Source organism: Aptenodytes forsteri, unplaced genomic scaffold, assembly GCF_000699145.1.
Source record: "Aptenodytes forsteri isolate BGI_AS27 unplaced genomic scaffold, ASM69914v1 Scaffold255, whole genome shotgun sequence".
NCBI lineage: Eukaryota > Metazoa > Chordata > Aves > Sphenisciformes > Spheniscidae > Aptenodytes > Aptenodytes forsteri.
Genome location: NW_008794888.1, coordinates 1,027,271 through 1,045,637, shown reverse-complemented (window position 1 = coordinate 1,045,637; position 18,367 = coordinate 1,027,271). Strand labels below are relative to the sequence as shown.

At 36.1% G+C, this 18,367-nt stretch overlaps 1 protein-coding gene across 1 annotated transcript in view; it reads right to left on the bottom strand.

Moving 5' to 3' along the window:
* The window catches only part of TTC21B (tetratricopeptide repeat domain 21B), a 45,874-nt gene that overhangs the window by 8,318 nt on the left and 19,189 nt on the right, over positions 1–18,367 (bottom strand). The window contains exons 17-26 of the mRNA XM_009274893.2: positions 17,681–17,791; positions 14,409–14,547; positions 12,379–12,485; positions 9,681–9,869; positions 6,501–6,611; positions 5,268–5,349; positions 4,369–4,519; positions 3,711–3,872; positions 3,084–3,279; positions 920–1,144 (exon numbers count right to left, since the gene is read on the bottom strand). Coding sequence (XP_009273168.1) covers positions 920–1,144; positions 3,084–3,279; positions 3,711–3,872; positions 4,369–4,519; positions 5,268–5,349; positions 6,501–6,611; positions 9,681–9,869; positions 12,379–12,485; positions 14,409–14,547; positions 17,681–17,791 — 1,473 coding nt within the window. The remainder of the gene's footprint in view (positions 1–919; positions 1,145–3,083; positions 3,280–3,710; positions 3,873–4,368; positions 4,520–5,267; positions 5,350–6,500; positions 6,612–9,680; positions 9,870–12,378; positions 12,486–14,408; positions 14,548–17,680; positions 17,792–18,367) is intronic.

Sequence of the window (18,367 nt, the reverse complement as noted above, 5' to 3'; positions counted from 1 at the left end):
CCACCCTCTGTAGGCTTCCTTTTTGTGTTTGAGTTTGTCCAGGAGCTCCTTGTTCATCCATGCAGGCCTCCTGGCGTTTTTGCCTGACTTCCTCTTTGTTGGGATGCATCGCTCCTGAGCTTGGAGGAGGTGACCCAGCTTTCTTGGGCCCCTCTTCCCTCCAGGGCTTTGTCCCATGGCACTCTACCAAGCACATCCCTGAAGAGGCCCAAGTCTGCTCTCCTGAAGCCCAGGGTAGTAAGCTTGCTGTGCACCCTCCTCGGTGCCCTAAGGATCTTGAACTCTGCCATTTTGTGGTCACTGCAGCCCAGGCTGCCCTTGAGCTTCCCATTCCCCACCAGCCCCTCCTTGTTGGTGAGAACAAGCTCCAGCATAGCACCTCTCCTCGTTGGCTCCTCTACCACTTGGAGAAGGAAGTTATCATTGATGCACTCCAGGAACCTCTCGGATTGCTTATGCCCCGCTGTGTTGGCCTTCCAACAGATGTTGGGGTGGTTGAAGTCCTCCATGAGGACCAGGGCTTGTGAGCGTGAGGCTGCTCATCTCTTAATAAATGGAGCAAGTCTCCAAAATTTATATGGCTACATCTTCTTCAGGTTTGCAAGACTCAGTAAAATGCATCTCTGACATTCCATAAACACCTCAAGCTTCTAGTGTCACCACAGCTAAAACTTGCGTAACTTATTATAGAATACGAATAAAAATGACTAAGCAGCACATTCAAAGGTTTGTTTACTACCCTCCAGTGTAAAGCTGCTGTTTTCCTGGCTTGTTTCGGTCTACTTCTCCTTAATAACTGAAATACCAGGCAATTGGAAAAAGAAACACATTTCAAAATCATGTTTCAGAGGAAAACTAAACATTTAGATGAATTAAAATATAAGGTTACTAAGGTTACTTTTAATGTACAGTCACTTACCCTGTTATGACGAAGGCATCGTTTTAATAATTCTCCCGCCATATCATATTTTGCAGATTGAATATATATATCTGCAAGCAGAAGCCAACTCTTTTCAAACTCCTCTGCATCAATGGGATTCCAGCTCATTTTTGAAATCCGTTTTAACTGATTTCTGGCTCGTGGAGTCTGTTTCAAGATCATGTAGGCTGTGGCCATTCCCAAAAGTGCTGGTATATGATCCTTCTGCAGTAAAAAGCATAGTGACTGCTTGGTGCTTTTTTATTTTGCTTTTAACTTTTTTTCCCCCCCCCCAATAAGACTTTCATCAGGTATCTGAAAACTAAACCAAAAGCTAAATCTCAGGAAATAAAAATAGAACATCCAATCTTACAAACATGTTTTCCATCCAGTGATATGATCATTTCTGTAAGACTAATCATGATAAACACCATGTTAAATAATTAAGAGGATAATATAAATTTGGGCTCAAAACAATCTTCTTCAGGCTCAGGAAACGTTGAAAGCATCTGCAGGTATTTCACCTCAACAAGAAACATTCTGATACCACTAAGATCTATCCTTTTGACACACAAATAAATACTTCAGACAGAAACTGAACTCACTTGAAGTTGCAATACAAGTGGTGTTTTGTACTTTTAGAAGTGCCTGTCAAATGGCAATAACAGTGACACTGATTCCTATTATTAGGTTTACAGCTCCTAAAAATGTAAGTCTAAACTGCCTGTATCCAAAAGCTACAAACAGGATTCTTAAAAGCCACCATTTTATGCAAGAGTCTCAAGCAAGCAGTAAGACGTGCAGGAGCAATTGTGATTTTTAAAATCCTGCCTTTATTAGCACAGGGTATAGGCGAGAATGGGGTTCATACCCCAAAACTGCTTCCTAAATGCAGAGAGTAGTTCTATCAGCAACTAACTTAAAAGCTTCTTTCTCTCTCTGTGTTCCTGGCTTACTATTGGTATTCTGCCTCTACACCTCGTTGCAGGGTTGTGCTGTAAATAGGCTTGCCATAGTGGGTTAAAAAAAAAAAATGCCCCCACCAAAAGCCCCTCTTCCACGTAATGATCAGCTCATCCCCCCTCTCCCTCAATAGTCACACCTAGCATGGATCAATAACCTCAGGCACTTTAACCTTCTGTCACATTACAGTCTCTCAAAATGGAGCTCAGGAGAAGAGAGGTGACCACTTTTTCTTAGAATAGCCAAGGCAAGAGCACTTACCTAGAAGTTACCCAAAGAGGGAATCGACTCAGTTCTCTCTTAGTCTGAAGAGATTAAAACTGTATATTTTATGCGACCCTGGAGAGAAGACTAAATAGACTGGAGCATTCTTTCTGCTGGAACTGTGTCACCATGTGAAAAACATTCAATATTCACAGGACCTCAGATCAGTTCTGAGCAGGACTGGGAAGCCAGTACTGGAGGCAGAGGGACACCTTGTTTGTGATTCTCAGAACTGACTTACACATAAGAAAAGCATCAGTATACTCAGCTCAGCCAAGGAGCAGTATAGCACACAGTCAATGGGTAGTAGTAACTTAAGTATTTCTTGGCATTCTGATGGACTAAATGCATCTACACGTTATTAAATAAAATCTGTTGAAAGGTTCTGGTAACAAGAGAATCCATTATTAATCCTAAAGCTAATGACTACAAGTAGCTATAAAATAATGAAGATTTCCATCATAAGGATGAATTGTAAGGAGATGGATAATCTTGCCCTGGAATCTAAATTCTGTCCAATTGCCATGAAGTACATGAAGGCAGCTTATATTTAATTGTTTTTGCTTACAGAATAAAAAGGTACTTTATAGACTTATATCATCAGATACTCTGCTGGCAAGACCGGGAATTAAAAAGCAAACCCTGCAACTCATAAAATATCATATTCACATTTCAGTAACTGGCAATACTAGCATATAGTTGAGTGACACATTTGCAATCCAATTGAAAACATCTAAAAGTTGTTGTTATTTCAGCATAGGGTTTGGGTTTTTTTTTTCAAATTTTTTATATAAAATATTCTTTAACAGGAAAAAAAAATCCTTAGAAATAATAGCACTAACACATGCCACTATTCCTGAATGTAAACTGCGAGACTAGTTAAAAAAATGTAGTAAGTGTGAAAGAGAAGACTGAGGAAGTGAGACAGGTTACTAACCTCAGCCACTACTATTTCAGTGAAAGTGTTCAGTGCTCGTTCAACACTTGATTTTTGTTTGGTTGCCATGAGACAATAATTTTCCATGATTCGCAGTTGAATGTGACCCTGAATGGTCTGAGGCTTGAGTTCCTTCAGAAGATTTTCTGCTGTTCTTACAGCCAACTGCACAGACTCCTGCTTCTCTGTTGAATTACTGTTATCAGAAAGAAAGTGTTTGTAAAAGCTCTTTTTTTTAATATACACAAAATTAATTACGAGTTAGTACTGATTCCATGCTAAAGACATGCCGTTTTGTACAAGATGGCTCTGCTATATAGGCATTCTACATTGATTCTTTTCTGTAACAGCAGCAGTTCCAACCTAACTGTTTTCTGTAACAGCAGCAGTTCCAACCTAACAAGCTGTTTTTAACACTGCCAGGATTCTAGATAAAATCTTCTATATTTTCTGCTTGAGACTGACTTATTACAGTCTAGGATTGTCTCTCACAATATAGTAAGTACAATATTCAAAGCATTAGATGAGCTTAAAGTTTTAGCAATTTAAATTAAGGCAAATTATTAAGGAGTGGCAGAGGAAGGGGATGACAGAAGAACCCAAGTAATATTTATTTCATTCACTTACCCTATGTCAGCATCCAGATTTTCAAAGACTTCACCACCCACAGTTTCATTATCTGGGTTCAAACAAATTTCAATCATGTTGTAGACTGCATTCTGTCCCCAGTCACTGTCCTTTCGAGCTTTATTAAAATGCCGGAGTGCATCATTTGGTTCACCTGTATACCTAGACGAATAATTAAAATATTTAAAGCTGGGTAAGTAAAATTCGTTGTTCCAAATCCCAAGAAGAAACCCAAGGATTTTAAAAAGACAGATGACACACTTGCACACATTGATAAGGCAAGGTTTGAACAGCACACATACTATTGTGAGGAACTTGTTTTTGCAGACTAAAAGCAGCCTGATAAATTCTAAAATTTGAAAATAAGTAATATTACATTATTGAACCAGCAAGAATATCCCTTTTAACAAGCAGGAAATATGGAAGATGTACGTGAGACAGATAAAATAGCTTCATTTTCAAGAGAAGCTCATTGGAAAGTATTTCAGAAGAGAAAAGGAGACCTTTCCTAAAATCCTAGCACCTGAAGTATTAAGTAGTGCTGTATTACTTATCACACTGTCAGTAGCACCTTTGAATGATAATGGATGAGAAGAAAGTTAATTTAACTATGTACTACATAATCAAATAAACCTTATCTTATTATATTTGCAAGTACCAAAGATACAGTCCTTTGCAGTAGTGAAAGCCTGGTTCAAGCTTTGTTCTGGAAGAATGTTTTTCAGCCATTAAAAGAAATCTTGGGACTTCTTCTAGCTTCCCAGCTCTTCTTAACAGATCAATTAATCGCGAGAGGGTTGCATAGTTATCTAAATATACAAATAATTAGAACATTGTAATTCTAGTTATTTGCTGTACAAATAGCTTAAAAAATAAAGAGCCTGCCTTTTTTTTTCACATACAAAAATGTTATATGATGTAATACATAAGGCATATTACACAGTAACCACAGATACAAGCATGAAGATATCAAGTGATACTTGCAATACTTCTAAAAAAAAATGTATAAAGATAAGTATAGTTGTACTTCACTTTCAAAAGCATTCAAACAAAAACATTTGCTGTACTCTCACAACTTTCACAAAGTCCACTAGAAAGCTTTACATTCATTATAGTATTATTTTAATAGATTTTAGTAGCTTTCTCTCTGGTCATAATTTTCAAATTGCTAAAAGAAACTTATTCCTGTCCGAGACAAGTTTCCGTTATTAATCTTGAAATAAAATGCTAGCTTTGTGTTCGTGCACTTGATATCTTAAACACAAAAGAAAGTGCTTTACAGTTACAAGTAAAAAACACCCTAGCTCTATTTGGCTTGAGGTAAACAACGCACATTACATTGCAAAGTAAATTACTGTATGAGAAATAATTTTCACATCTTTTACTACAGTAACTTTATGTTTTTATATACAGTAGTGGTCCTTGGTTTTAGTATCCATTACATTATAAATAACACATTTCTTTTTAATCATACAAAGTATTTTTTAGATATTTATCCCTCTCTCTCATTAGAACTATGTGTCAGAAGGAATTAAAAATATCACTGCTAATATTCACCTGGCTTGCGTTCTAGGAGCTGCTGGAAATGAAAGACAGCTTGTTCATAATCTTGCTTTCTGAACATGATATCAGCCATCATCTACAATATTGACCAATTTAGAGAAAACAAAACAAAATATTATAAAATATTATAAATTTAAAGAACTCTAGTTCTTTAAAGTGGGGAGCTGAAACTATAGCTTTAAAGTGCTGCAGGAATTGCACAAGAAGTAAACTGAGTTGGGTTTTTCATTACTCTCTGGAAAACAAACTTTCTCTATATACAGACACAGGATAATAATGAGCAGGTACAGGCTCATATCTCAATTTTTCACTTAAGGTAGAAATTAAAAGAGAATAAAACACTTTGATGTACCTTTCAAGTATGTTTGGTTTTATTTGTATAGTTTTACTCCTAATTTTATTTCCCATAAATGCAGATAAAGCATATAGAAAAGCAAAGTTAGTTTAAAGTTAGGGAAAAAGGAAGATGATAGCCCACTTCAGCAGTGGAAGTAAAAAAATTATTTCCTTTCAGTTTCTCTCCACTGAGAGGTAGCTAATAAAGAGTAGATTTAGTAACATATATTAAGAGTGCTATTACCCCTGTCCTTGCACCATACCAGGATAAATTCCAGATGTTATATTGCTGTAAGAAAATAAATTATTCCTGGCTTAAAATTATTTTGCTCCTAATGTGTTAAAGTGAAAGTTGCTCAGTCTACTGAGCTGTCTTTTAAGCCAAGAAGTATACGAATCCTGTACAGAGAATCTGTAGCTATGATTAAAAATGGTTAAGTAGGAATATGATTAACTACGATTGTATAAGGATGTAAAACCACCTTAAGTATATAGTTCTTTTCTTCTGGAAGTTTTTTTTTTTTAGACACTTGCTTTAATATTACTGTGCTGGAAAAATAACTTCTTCCCTGATCATTAGTCAATTGTTAACAGAATATGCATTAAGCCATGCTTTAGTCAATCTTACAACTACTACTTTTTCCTCTACTAGTACTTCTAAAGACACATTTTTGCACTGAGATAAAACAAAGGCTATGATTGCTAGAAAATTCATATTGAATCATTATCCAGCATAAACAGAAAAACATTTTGTCGCAATGGCTTTTTCACATGCTTTTTGAAATCAGAAGCTGTAGGCTTTCTTAAAAGCAGTATTTTATGGATCCATCCCATTGCAGACACACAAACCTCAAAAAACTTCTGATATAGGATTAGTATAACAGCACATACCATCGTTGCTGCTTCATTATCTTGGTCATTCTTCAGTAGTAAGGAACACTGATGTTGACAGGCATCAGTATCATCTTGTGCAAGATATAAACGTGCAAGTTCCAACATTGCCTGTAGATTAAAATATTTAACTATATGTAATTCTAAGATTAAAGAAAGGTGGTTCAGTTCTACGAGTATTAACCTGAAATTTCAGACCCTCAGGAAAAAGTTACTTCTCTTCTAAAGAGCGCTTTCTCTGTTGTTTCCTGTGGGCTCTTGGTCAAGTAATTTAATTGATTTCCATTCCCTCACCTTTAAAATAGATAAAACTTTTCTTCAGAGGGATATTCTGGAGGTATATTGAAAATTGCTGCTCAGATAGTACTGCTCTGAAGACTACAGTATTTTGGTAAGAATAATTTTCTTGGAAAAAGATGTAAATGCAAGTAGTTTTAAGTTCAGTGACAGAAACAAATACCTCATTAACATTCACTAATTAGCAAATTCCAGCAGAAACAGTTTTCTTATTTGCATTTCCAAACCTACCACATTAAGACCATGTGTGGAACCATTTCTGAGAAGCAATTGCAGAATAAACATTAACAAACTGAACTGTACATAAGCATGCATCCTTGAGGCTGAAGTCCCATCATAGACTATTCTGAATAAAATGCCACAGAAAAGTTTATAAACACAAGAGTTACCACATTTAATCAAGTTCCCATTGAAGCAAATGGGAGTTAAACCAATCACAAAGTAAAATTAGCAGTAGACAAACAGTGAGCAATGTCACTCCTGCTTAATTTTAAATAGTGTTTTGATTTTGTTTTTAAAAAGGAGGCATTTATAATTGCATTGCAATTCTCTCTCTGGTTACACTGGTGAAAGGCACTTCTGAATCAAAATAGTGTTTTTAACATCCTGTTGAGGATATGAAGGCTACTTGCGTAATATTTAACAAGTGTTTTCTTCCTACTTCCTGTTATTTACATATTCAAACATATACTATATAATTCTGAAACAGAAAGGCAGGTGGGTAAGCACTGAAATGATATGGAGATAGTATGCATATAAGAATTTTAATTACGAAAGCTTTCTTCAAGCCACTGTTCTTATGTGCGTAATACAGTGGAAGACCAAAAAGCAGTGTGCTAGTCAAGGAACGCTTCCTGCCTTAGGCATGTCAAAGAAGATTGCCAGTTAAACTGGACTTCTATACTAGATTCTAGTGACTGGATGTGGTCTCTAAATTTTCAACCCCAACCCAAAAAACAACGATACTGTGAAATGATGTGCTTGATGCAGTCTGTGATCCATTTCAAGTCTGCATCTGGAAGCTGCGTTGCCTCTTATCTGGTCAGAGAAGTGAGGTAGAGTATTACCTACCAGATTTAACTACATAAAACGACACAAAGCAACACAACCCAAAACCCTTATGATATGAGATTGCAATCTCTTCACATTTAGCTGAATAATTTGTTTAACGCAACATTTCAAATCTGTTTGGGTTACTTTGGCTAGAATACAGGAGATTGTGTTCTGATGAAACAAGGTACAGAGAGCTTCAAAGGAATTTGCAATACTTGCATATATAATTTTAAGGAAAGTAACCTCTGTGAAGACATCAAGAAATAGGCAGGTATTTAACAGCTCAAATTTATATTTTGATATCTAAAAGAATTCAATTCCAACCTTGTACTAGCAATGTTTTTAAAAATGAATGGAAGAAAACAAGTTCAAATCTACTGAAACTGTAGAAATAGAGATGACTCATTTATACTAGTTGTGGGTAACCAAAAGCATTTTGCTTTCAGTACTCTAAGCAAGGAACAAGTCCTTAATCAGAAATTCAGTCTTAGTTTTTCTAAGATGTCATTGTAATCCGTGTTGCTGGCGAAGTAGGACTAAAGCAAAAGTCTCCAGCAAGTGCATCTAACAGAGATATTCAGTACAAATGTCAGTGCGCAGCGTATCTTGTAAAAATGGGAATTGCTTAATAGTATGATTTTAGCAAGAATTGAAGGGAAATGCCATGCTGGTATTTCAGTACTGGTGTGAAAGAAAAAAGATTAAGGCTTTGATGCTGAATTACTGGGATGGCATACCACAAAAGCCATAGCTGTACCTGTACTATGACAGGCAGTCTCCTCGCTCTTAATGATAGAATGGGGAAGGCACCCTCCTTTGAAGATTTTAAGGATGTTTTTATTCCTCTCCCAATTTATTTTTCTTCTCCATCATTCTTACAAGATGCCTTGAGGAAACCCTGTCTCAAAGATGCTGAAGTTGTAGCTTTAGGAAGACCTAGATTCTTGAAACCAGAACGCACAAGTTCAAGTATTAAAACCAGGTGAGATGCTGATAATTTAGTAGCTGGTAAATCTGACAATTGTGCAATAAGAAGCAGTAAAATAAGAAGTCTTCACATACACCTAAATATACAACACACATGCTAGAAAATTGTGGAAACCTGACAAAAAATTATATTTATTTATAATCTAAAAAATCCACTAAAGTTGACACTTAATTTTGGTGCTCATTATAAATTTCTTAGCCTTTCGCTTCTCCCTCTCTTATCTCTAAAACCCAGGGCTCTGAAAGGAGAAGAAGGAAGAAGGGGATAAAAATAAGCTCAAATTTACCAGGATTTATCAACAGGCAGACTTGTGGGAAAAAGACAGTGCAGGGAAGAGAGAAGCAGTGCAATAATCACTGCTCAACAACATCAACATTTTGTGACTAAAATTGGAATCCTACCAAGTCCAGATAAAAGTCTAACACTGCTAAAACAGATACAGAAGAGAGAAATTGTCTGAACTGATCGAAATCACTGGGACTTCATTCCAGAAGACAGGCAACAAGGAAGATTGAAACAATCTCCATTATTACTGTGCCGTACCTTACACATCCTCAACTGGTACATGAGGACAGGCTCACTATATGATCTACCGGACAACTCAGAGTGCATGCACACCACCACTTGAATCAGGAGTTTGTGTAAGAGACAGAAATTAGCAATACATACAACTATTCTACCATGATAAGCAATGAAGGGGAGAAAGTTCAAGGCTCTATGCATATCATAAAGCAGAAATAATTGCAAATATACTTCTACACTGTGGATAATTGGAAAAACGTATTGCTAGATATCAAAACTGAATGGAAAAACAATGCAAAATAGTCAGTGGGAGAACTGACCTTGTTATCAGTTTCACAGTGAACAAGAGCTTCTTTGTAAAATTTAATTGCTTTTTCGTAGTTTCGCTGCACTGTAGAATGTTTTGCAATCTCAGCACAAATTTCAGCTGCTAACTGCTTCTGTGCAGGAACTGCATCCAGCTGTTCTATTTGAGTCCGTTTAAGCACTCTGGCTTGTAATTCCCGAGCCTAGTGTGGGGAAAAGAGTGAACAGTCAAAAATTTTCGAAGGAATGAATTTTACATTATCTACTTTAAAATAATGTAATTAATTTTTTAAAGTGTTCTATAGGCATACTATGTATTTTATAGATTAAAACCCCCAAATAATAAAAAAGCAGGTAAAAATGTCTCCACAATAAAAAACATCAATGAAAACAAGCAAAACAACCCCCCCCCCAATCTCTCTCCCTCAAGAACCTGCCTCAGACTGCCTTGATTCCCCAAAATTCACATTAAAAACATGCTGAAAAGCAACCTAGTGTTCAACACTTTCAAGAAGATGGAATCCCAATATACTTTTTCTAAAATACTCCTTATGACAACTGCATGCCAATCCAATAATGTGTAATCTACACTTTATAGAACATAATTTTGAGATAACCATACGTACAGCATTTTGTGAAACGTAAGGAACAGAACATTAAAGCAAAAAAAAATGGGGAGGGATCCAGTTTACCCCTTGTGTACTTGAATAAAGGGTGGTATGAATAAGCTTATTTAATACTCTATCTAAGGAATATTTAGGTCAAATACATTCTTTTGAATAAAGATGACACATTTTTATTCCTCTGAATTTCCCCCATATTTCTGTGTCTTGCATTATTTATAACTAAACCTCTTCCCCAGTCCAAATGGTTATGGTCCTATAACTACTAGCAGAGTTGTAATCACAAAAATTGCTGGTCTAGGACATCATCGAACAAAGCCTCATTATTAAAGAGAAAAGCAATGCTTTTGCACACAAGCCCTACAGTTTTGCTTAGAACAATTTTATCATCATCTCCATGGGTTCCCATTAAGAACTTCCTTAGTCTCCAAGCTACCTTCCTACATCAAAAAATATTCAATAGAAGTGTTACATGCCTTTTTCCTTTTCTTTCTTAAAACTAAGCTTTTGATAAGGTGTATAAACAAGACCTCAAAGGCCAAAACCCAGAAGGTATATGTACTTAACCCCCTTTATTAAGTACAGAAAACTCAGCCAAAAAAAAAAAGCAAAAGTTCTTCAAATTTTGTTTTCTGAGGTCCTTCATTTAGAGAGTGATTAAGAAAAGTCTAGCAGAAGCACAGAGGTAGAGCTCTTTGTTAACAACAGATGCCCCAAAAGAGGGCAGATAAGGAAATGGCTATGCCCAATTCTGATTATACCTGATCAGTTTTCTTCGATTTCAACTGGAATTCTAGCCAATTAACACAAAAAGATTCCCTCTTTCTGCTCAAGCAGTTTCGTAACTATCTTAACATTGAAATAAAATCTCAGAACAGCTGCTTCGCTCATGTAAAAGTTCACAAGTTGAAGAGGAGGAAGCACTAATATTATTCTGCTTCTTCTTGCCTCCCTACCATTTTGCCTAGCAGGGAAGGAGAATTAAAACACAAAGTAAAATCTGGGGGGAACTTCTAACATCACTCTGAAAACCAAGGGAAGAAACCTGTTTAAGAGGAGGCAATAACATGATGAGCAATTTCCTGCTGAAATAATCAAAATACAGGTGGTTTTGTGTAAATGAATGCAGCAGCAAAAGGAGAAGGAGCAGGAAAAGATTTCAAAGAGACAGGTACAAGGAAGGACAGTTATGAGGGCAGTAACAAAAACAACAACAAAAGAAAAAAAGGGGAGAGAGACAAAGTTTTTCAAGTGTGATACTGCTTTGGGGGAAATTTACTAAGGAAGAATGGGGAGAAAAAAAATTCAACTTTGAGAAAGAAAAAAGTGCATTATAAGGAAAAAAGAATAATTTAACAACAGATTAAATAGCAGTATCAGTAGGATTTTAACTCTTACGTACAATTATCTTTTTAACCAACCTACATATTTACTTTTCTTGCTGGTTAGAAGATGCTACCAAAGCTCATTGTTTCTGTAACAGAGTGGAGGTATAATGGAATGTACTAACCCAACCTCTCGCTCAACCTTTGTGTTGAGAAAGCGTCTTCTAAATGGATTAAATTGTCTCTAGCTTCCAACTTTGTTCTTTCAAGCCTCAGTCTGAGTGATAATGTTCAACTCCAGAACGAACAGATCCTATTGCTATTTAAAATAAATAGTGGTACAACAAAATGACAGGTAGCCATTGAAAGCTGTTCCAGATTGTTCTATGAGTGGTGTTCAGTGCTGAGCTGAAGATATATAACCTACCTGTCCCCATAGGCAATTTTGTTTCCACCTGCTCTGCTAAAACTATGCTCCACACACAAATGAAGGCATAGTACGAATGCAGGCTTCCAGTAAAAGCCTTCATTCTGATCTAAAATTCAGATAACACTACTCACAAAAAGCTTAGACTTTCTAACCACTTATGTTCTTTACACTTCACACCAGTCACTGGTGCTTTATCCCTACCATGTATGTGTTTTCCTCATTCACAAAAATATTATGGTTAGAATAATATTTTAATATCTCGGATGAAAGTGAAACCAGGGATAAAAGTGAGGACATTACAAGCTTTCTTAGGGTTTTTTGTTTTCCCCTTTACCTGTTGTAATGAAACAATAGCTTCATCAATCTTCTCCATTTTGCTGTAAGTTTTTGCCAGAAGCACCTGGTAACGTCCATCTTCCATCAGAGAAGACAATTCATTACCTATAAGAATTACATTAAAAAAACATGATTCTTGTAAGAACTCATGCTGGTAAAGTCAAAGAAAGATGAAGCTCTCTACATACTCCAGGCAAGAGCTTAAGTGAAAAGTTCACAGCTTGATCTTATGTATTTAAGATTGTGATTTGATTTGGTGTGTTGTTAGTGGGCAGAGTAAACATTACAACCTACAAACAGAGTGAGATTTAAGGCCAAAGACATTGAAAGATGCAAAAGGAATACAAAACAATTGACTGTCTAGTCTATTTGCATTCTCAGAAATATGAGAGAAAAGCTTTTAAGTGGAAAGGAAATAAAGCCCCTCCTGACATTTCTTGTCTAAATCCTCTTCAAAGTCAATGAAAAAGTGTTCAAATTGATTCAGCGAGTGCTACTGTACACCCAAAAAGCATAAGATTGCTTGATGAAATTTCTAGTTGGACCTCAAACTACCTTTCTTTTGCTAGAGTCTGGAACAGACATTAATACAAACAGTTATCTTAACTGAAGTATGTTGTATCTACTCAAAAAGCAGCAGGCTACTTTTGAATAATGGTTAAAATACATATGCATAGAGTAATATTTGAAGAATACAAGTTCTCCCCAGCTTGTATTCATTTTAATCTCTTGACAAAGTGGTATCTTGAGCACAGTTCCACAGTAAAACATAAAAGCCACCAAAATCCATGTTTTAACTTTATTAAAATTAAAAAAAATAAAAGTATATTGAGCTATACTCTGTTAGCAAACTGTCTTCAAAGTGCTGTAATTGTGACATGCTGTTCTAAATCAGAGAATAGGCCATGTAGCCAACCATGTAAGATCATTCCCTCCAGTACATTTCCTATACTTCATTTTTCTTTCACAAATGAAGGGTATTTTAGCATTTCTAAAAAAAGATAAACTATTCAATAATTTTCCCAATCAGCCAACGAGATATACTTTTTTTCCCACGTAGAGAATGCGTGTGTATCAAAGACGTACAAAAAGGATATTGGCTTACGTACTTTTTGCTTCATTGTAAGATGGAAGAGAAGATTTTAAAGTACATGGGGCAAACTGTATTTACTGCTACTTTATCTTTCCACACTAGAAGATCAAGCTGTCTTGAGCATGATTATTAAATTAGCCAGATCCTCAAAGGCTTAACTAAGACAGGAATATAATGTTAAATCAGAGGATTTTTTCAGTAAGAAGCAAACAAGACAGAAAACCAACACTCCCCTACACAGTATGAAAGACCAGTAAAATAGTGACATAAGAAAAACTTACAGAAGGGACTAGTAATAAGACTTGATAACACTCTTCCTGTATTCAGATAGCCAGAAAAGTTAACAAATATAATTAAACCACTGCAAAAAGAACTGCAAAAAGATTTCCTTAATTAAGGGTATAGCTCAATAGCTCACACTAAACACCTTAAAACTTAATTGCCTTTTAACAAAAACAAGGAAAAAAATCCAAAAGTTTTAGCTTTGTAAGTGCATATTCCTAACATGTAAAAGAGGGTCCTAAGAGACATCTTCAACCACTTCAATCTCTGCTCTGAAGGGTACTTGGTAGAATTTACCACCTAAACAACCATTCCCTAACAGCAGGAATGACTCATCTATACTTGATCAATTCAGAATAAGAACATTTGTTAGCACAGAAAAGAAAGAACCTTGAATGTGTGGAGCTCTGCTATTTTATTTACCGACTTCCATCTATCACAGATGTTCCAAGTTTAAAAGTCCTGGCAAAAGCACCTTTAAATTTAAGTGAAGTTTATTTTAGACTACATTTCTCATTTATCACTTAATAGTTTCCTGTGTTTTACAGTGCAAAAAAAGTTTATATGGAACTTGTTTATTCCTTAAAATCATGCAGAAAACACAAACAACAGTAGAAATTGTATGTTTTGCTGTAAATTAGTAACATTCCTACCAGGCTCATGATCTAAAGCTTGCTGAAGTACTTTTTCTGCCTTTTCATACTGCTTCAGTTTCATTAAAAGCTCAGCCAAATCATAGCAAAGGAAATTCTGTTGACCGCTTCTCAATGCAGCCTCATAGTAACTGATTGCCTAAAAGGAAGAAACAAAAATCTGAGTTATTATTTAAAGACAAATCTTAAAGACAACTTCCTTGCTACTTAGGTATTTAATAACATGCTGCTTAGAGTTTTCTCTACTTTCTTCACTTCTCTCGTAATGAAGTCATTTCTAATAAATACTGTATTAAAAAGATGTTATTTAGTTGCAAGTTCAGGCTTCCAAAAATGTAATACCAAATTAGAGATAAATAGAATAACTAGAGCCCACATTTTGATAAACATGCATTTACATAGCTTAACCACATTATCACGTTCTATCTTTGACAGGGTCACTGCCAATTAAACTATATTTTCATTAGCTACTGAAATGGTATAATTCCAGTCAGACTGGAATCATAAAGTTCTGTTTATTTTCCCAAAGTCTACGTGCAAAACATGAAGATAAAAGAAGTAACGAAAAGTTTAAAAATATCAACTAGGCATAATCTAATAGAAAGGAGTCTTCTCTCTTTGCATTTTTAAACATAAAACCTGACAATCATACCCATTAAAAAAGTCAAATATTTACTCAAGAAAAAAAGCAATGTTCTGGATCAATAAACTATTGATGTTACTTCTCTAAGTAAAGGGAAAAATGAGAACTGGAATTATATTGAAAAGTTACATTTCCAAAATGAATTTGAAATATTTTATTAACTTTTATTGTTTTAAAATAGAACATGTTTAGACATGCATAATAATGCACATATCAGGCAGGTTACCTATTTAGGCTTAAGCATCCTAAAGATAATATAGCTGAAGCATCAAAATAAAAAATTAGAGTCCATAAAACACCCATCACCATATAGATTACAAGTTTTTCTATAGCAGCTCTAGGAACCTTCACAGTACATTAGATTATTACACACACCAAAAAAAAAAAGGTCTGAAGTATCATGGAGTAAGGTAGGAATCATATACTGAGCTGCTTGTAATACTGACCTAAACAGAAGCAAGCGAAAATCCTAACATTGCAAACACAAAACACAATTTGGACACACCCTCCAGCAGTTTGAGGTTGCCCAAATAAAATCATTTGCTCCTGCAAGTTTTCCCCAAACAGTTTCTTCTGTTTTTCCTACAATAAGAAGTTAAAGCCTCTATTACTACTCTCCTAGTAGTAGTAATAGGAGATGTAACATCTCCTAAGGCTAGGAGATGTAACAAGACTGGGTCAATGGAGTAGTAGTTAAACATGGTTTTGAGCACAGGCCCAAAACCACATAAACTGCAAGTCACCAGAACTACAATTCACCAGATTTGTATCCACCAACGTGTAATTGTGCCTTTGGCCAGATATTTTGAAGGGGATCTACAAACTTACTTTCAGGATAAAAAGACTGTTTAGTGCTTTAAAGTGAAAGGCTTCCCTTCTATCCAACCTGAAAAGAGTGAAAGTGCAGTTGACTGATCACATTGCACATAACCAAGAACCAGCTCATACGTCACAAATATAAAAACTGTATATTCCCGGAACAACACACTGACTATTTCACATTCAATGTGATAAGAAAGAAATCTCTAGTGGGATTTCTATGCAACAGAACTCCCCAGTCACTGCTTGGTAACTTGCTTGGTCACTAATTGTCTTCCTGAAAAAAATCTATTAAATAGACATTCCCAGAAAATGGAGAACCTTTGGGTTTACACCATGTTTCTCCTTAGGCAACCTCCTGGCACAATGGTAATAAACATGCAACTTTAAACAGGTAAGATGATGGCGTATTAAGACATTGCTTGAAAGAGTCTGTGCAGTATCACTTATCTAAGCTGGTAATACACAAATTCAGACTGGAACTTTCAATTAGTATTAAGCCTGACAAGAAGTGATGACAGGAGCTAATAGTCCTATCCTGAATCCAAGGCAGAAAATAGATTTCAAAGAATCATAGAATGGTTTGGGTTGGAAGGGACCTTAAAGATCATCTAGTTCCACCCCCCCTGCCATGGGCAGGGGCACCTTCCACTAGACCAGGTTGCTCAAAGCCCCATCCAACCTGGCCTTGAACACTTCCAGGGAGGGGGCATCCACAACTTCTCTGGGCAACCTGTTCCAGTGCCTCACCACCTTCACAGTAAAGAATTTCTTCCTAATATCTAATCTAAATCTACCCTCTTTCAGTTTAAAACCATTGCCCCTCGTCTCACCACTACACTCCCCGATAAAGAATCCCTCCCCATCTTTCCTGTAGGCCCCCTTTAAGTACTGGAAGGCTGCTATAAGGTCTCCCTGGAGCCTTCTTTACTCTAGGCTAAACAACCCCAACTCTCTCAGCCTGTCCTCATATGGGAGGTGCTCCAGCCCCCTGATCACCTTTGTGGCCCTCCTCATAACTTCTTCCACGTCCAAGAGGGGTAGAGAGACCATTATTTGAAATAACTTCCGTAAGTACAGAGGAAGGTTGTGCTAAGCATTTATGGAACAGGTGCTGCTGAAACAAAGCACAGAGCCGTTTCTCTTACTTGGTCTCCCAGGCACTTTCTGTACCCATTTACTATTTGTTATTTCAATACAAGTGACTAGAAAAAAGAGGAGATACTGAAAGTTAGGAAGTTGGCACTGATTCCTCTACAATTTAAACTTGTCTATCAATCCACATCAAAGCCACTTGTACAGAATGTACATGCCAGCTTGGGAAGATGTTGGTTTCCTCCAAAAAAGAAATGAGAAATTCTCAGCTTCTTTCACAGCACATATGCAGAAGAATACTGTAAACAGAAAACAGTTAAGTCTTTTGGCAACATGGAGACTATTTAAGAACATTGTATTAAGAGGCTCAGTGAGATGTAAACAAAACATAAAAGACCCAAGTTCAAGATTCCTATATGTAAGCACTAAGGGTACAATCATACCATTTCCCCAGCACTACAGTCCTGCTTGCTTCTTTCCCAGGCTGTCCCAAAACACTTTCTTCCTTTCCCTGTCCTGTGCAAGGGCCATAGAGCTGACCGACCAGATATTCTGAAGAGGATCTACAAACTTACTTTCAGGATAAAAAGTCTTTTTAGTGCTTTAAAGTGAAATGCTTCTTCTACCCAACCTGAAAACAAAATCAGGCAAAGCCCACATATTGACAATAATGGACACAATACTTAATTAGCCTAATACAGTACTTGTAGAATACCTTTGAATAGTTATGCATTTTGATTAGGGCTTTTCCAATTTTACTTGCTAAAGCTGGATCTTTTGGATTTTTCTTCAAGGCCTGCTCGTAGACTTCTATGGCTTCATCAGGCTTCAACAGCAAAAGATAAAAACACAGAAGTCAAGGATTAAGATAAAAAGTGCATGAAGAAAACAAAATCTGGTAACACCTCCAGGAATGACTGCCAAGTACTACTGGTTCATGAGCTACAATACTTCTGAGAGAAGAATGGTCACTATGAAATTGCAGGAAGTATAAAACCCATGTAAATTTACATTTCCATACTAAAACAGAAAGTGGAGAGAACTTGGCAAACAAATGAGTTTGAATTAACCCGATTCTTTTTCCACTGAAATTTCTCTACTACTATTTTCACTAGTTAACAAACATATGCAATCTTATTACTGTGTTGGAAGATCATCCATTTCTCTACCCTAGCTATGTTATAGCAGATCTGAACAAATTCCCTTTTGCTTTATAATTCTTCATTAAGGAGAAAACTACACACAAACATTAATAAGTAAACAAACATTAATCACCTACAGATCCCCAAACTAATAATCTAAACTATTAGTTGCATGTCTTAACCCAATCTATTCTTTCAAAACATGAATTTAAATGTGTATCCTTCAAATTCCTATGTCCACTTGACTACATTCTCTTCTA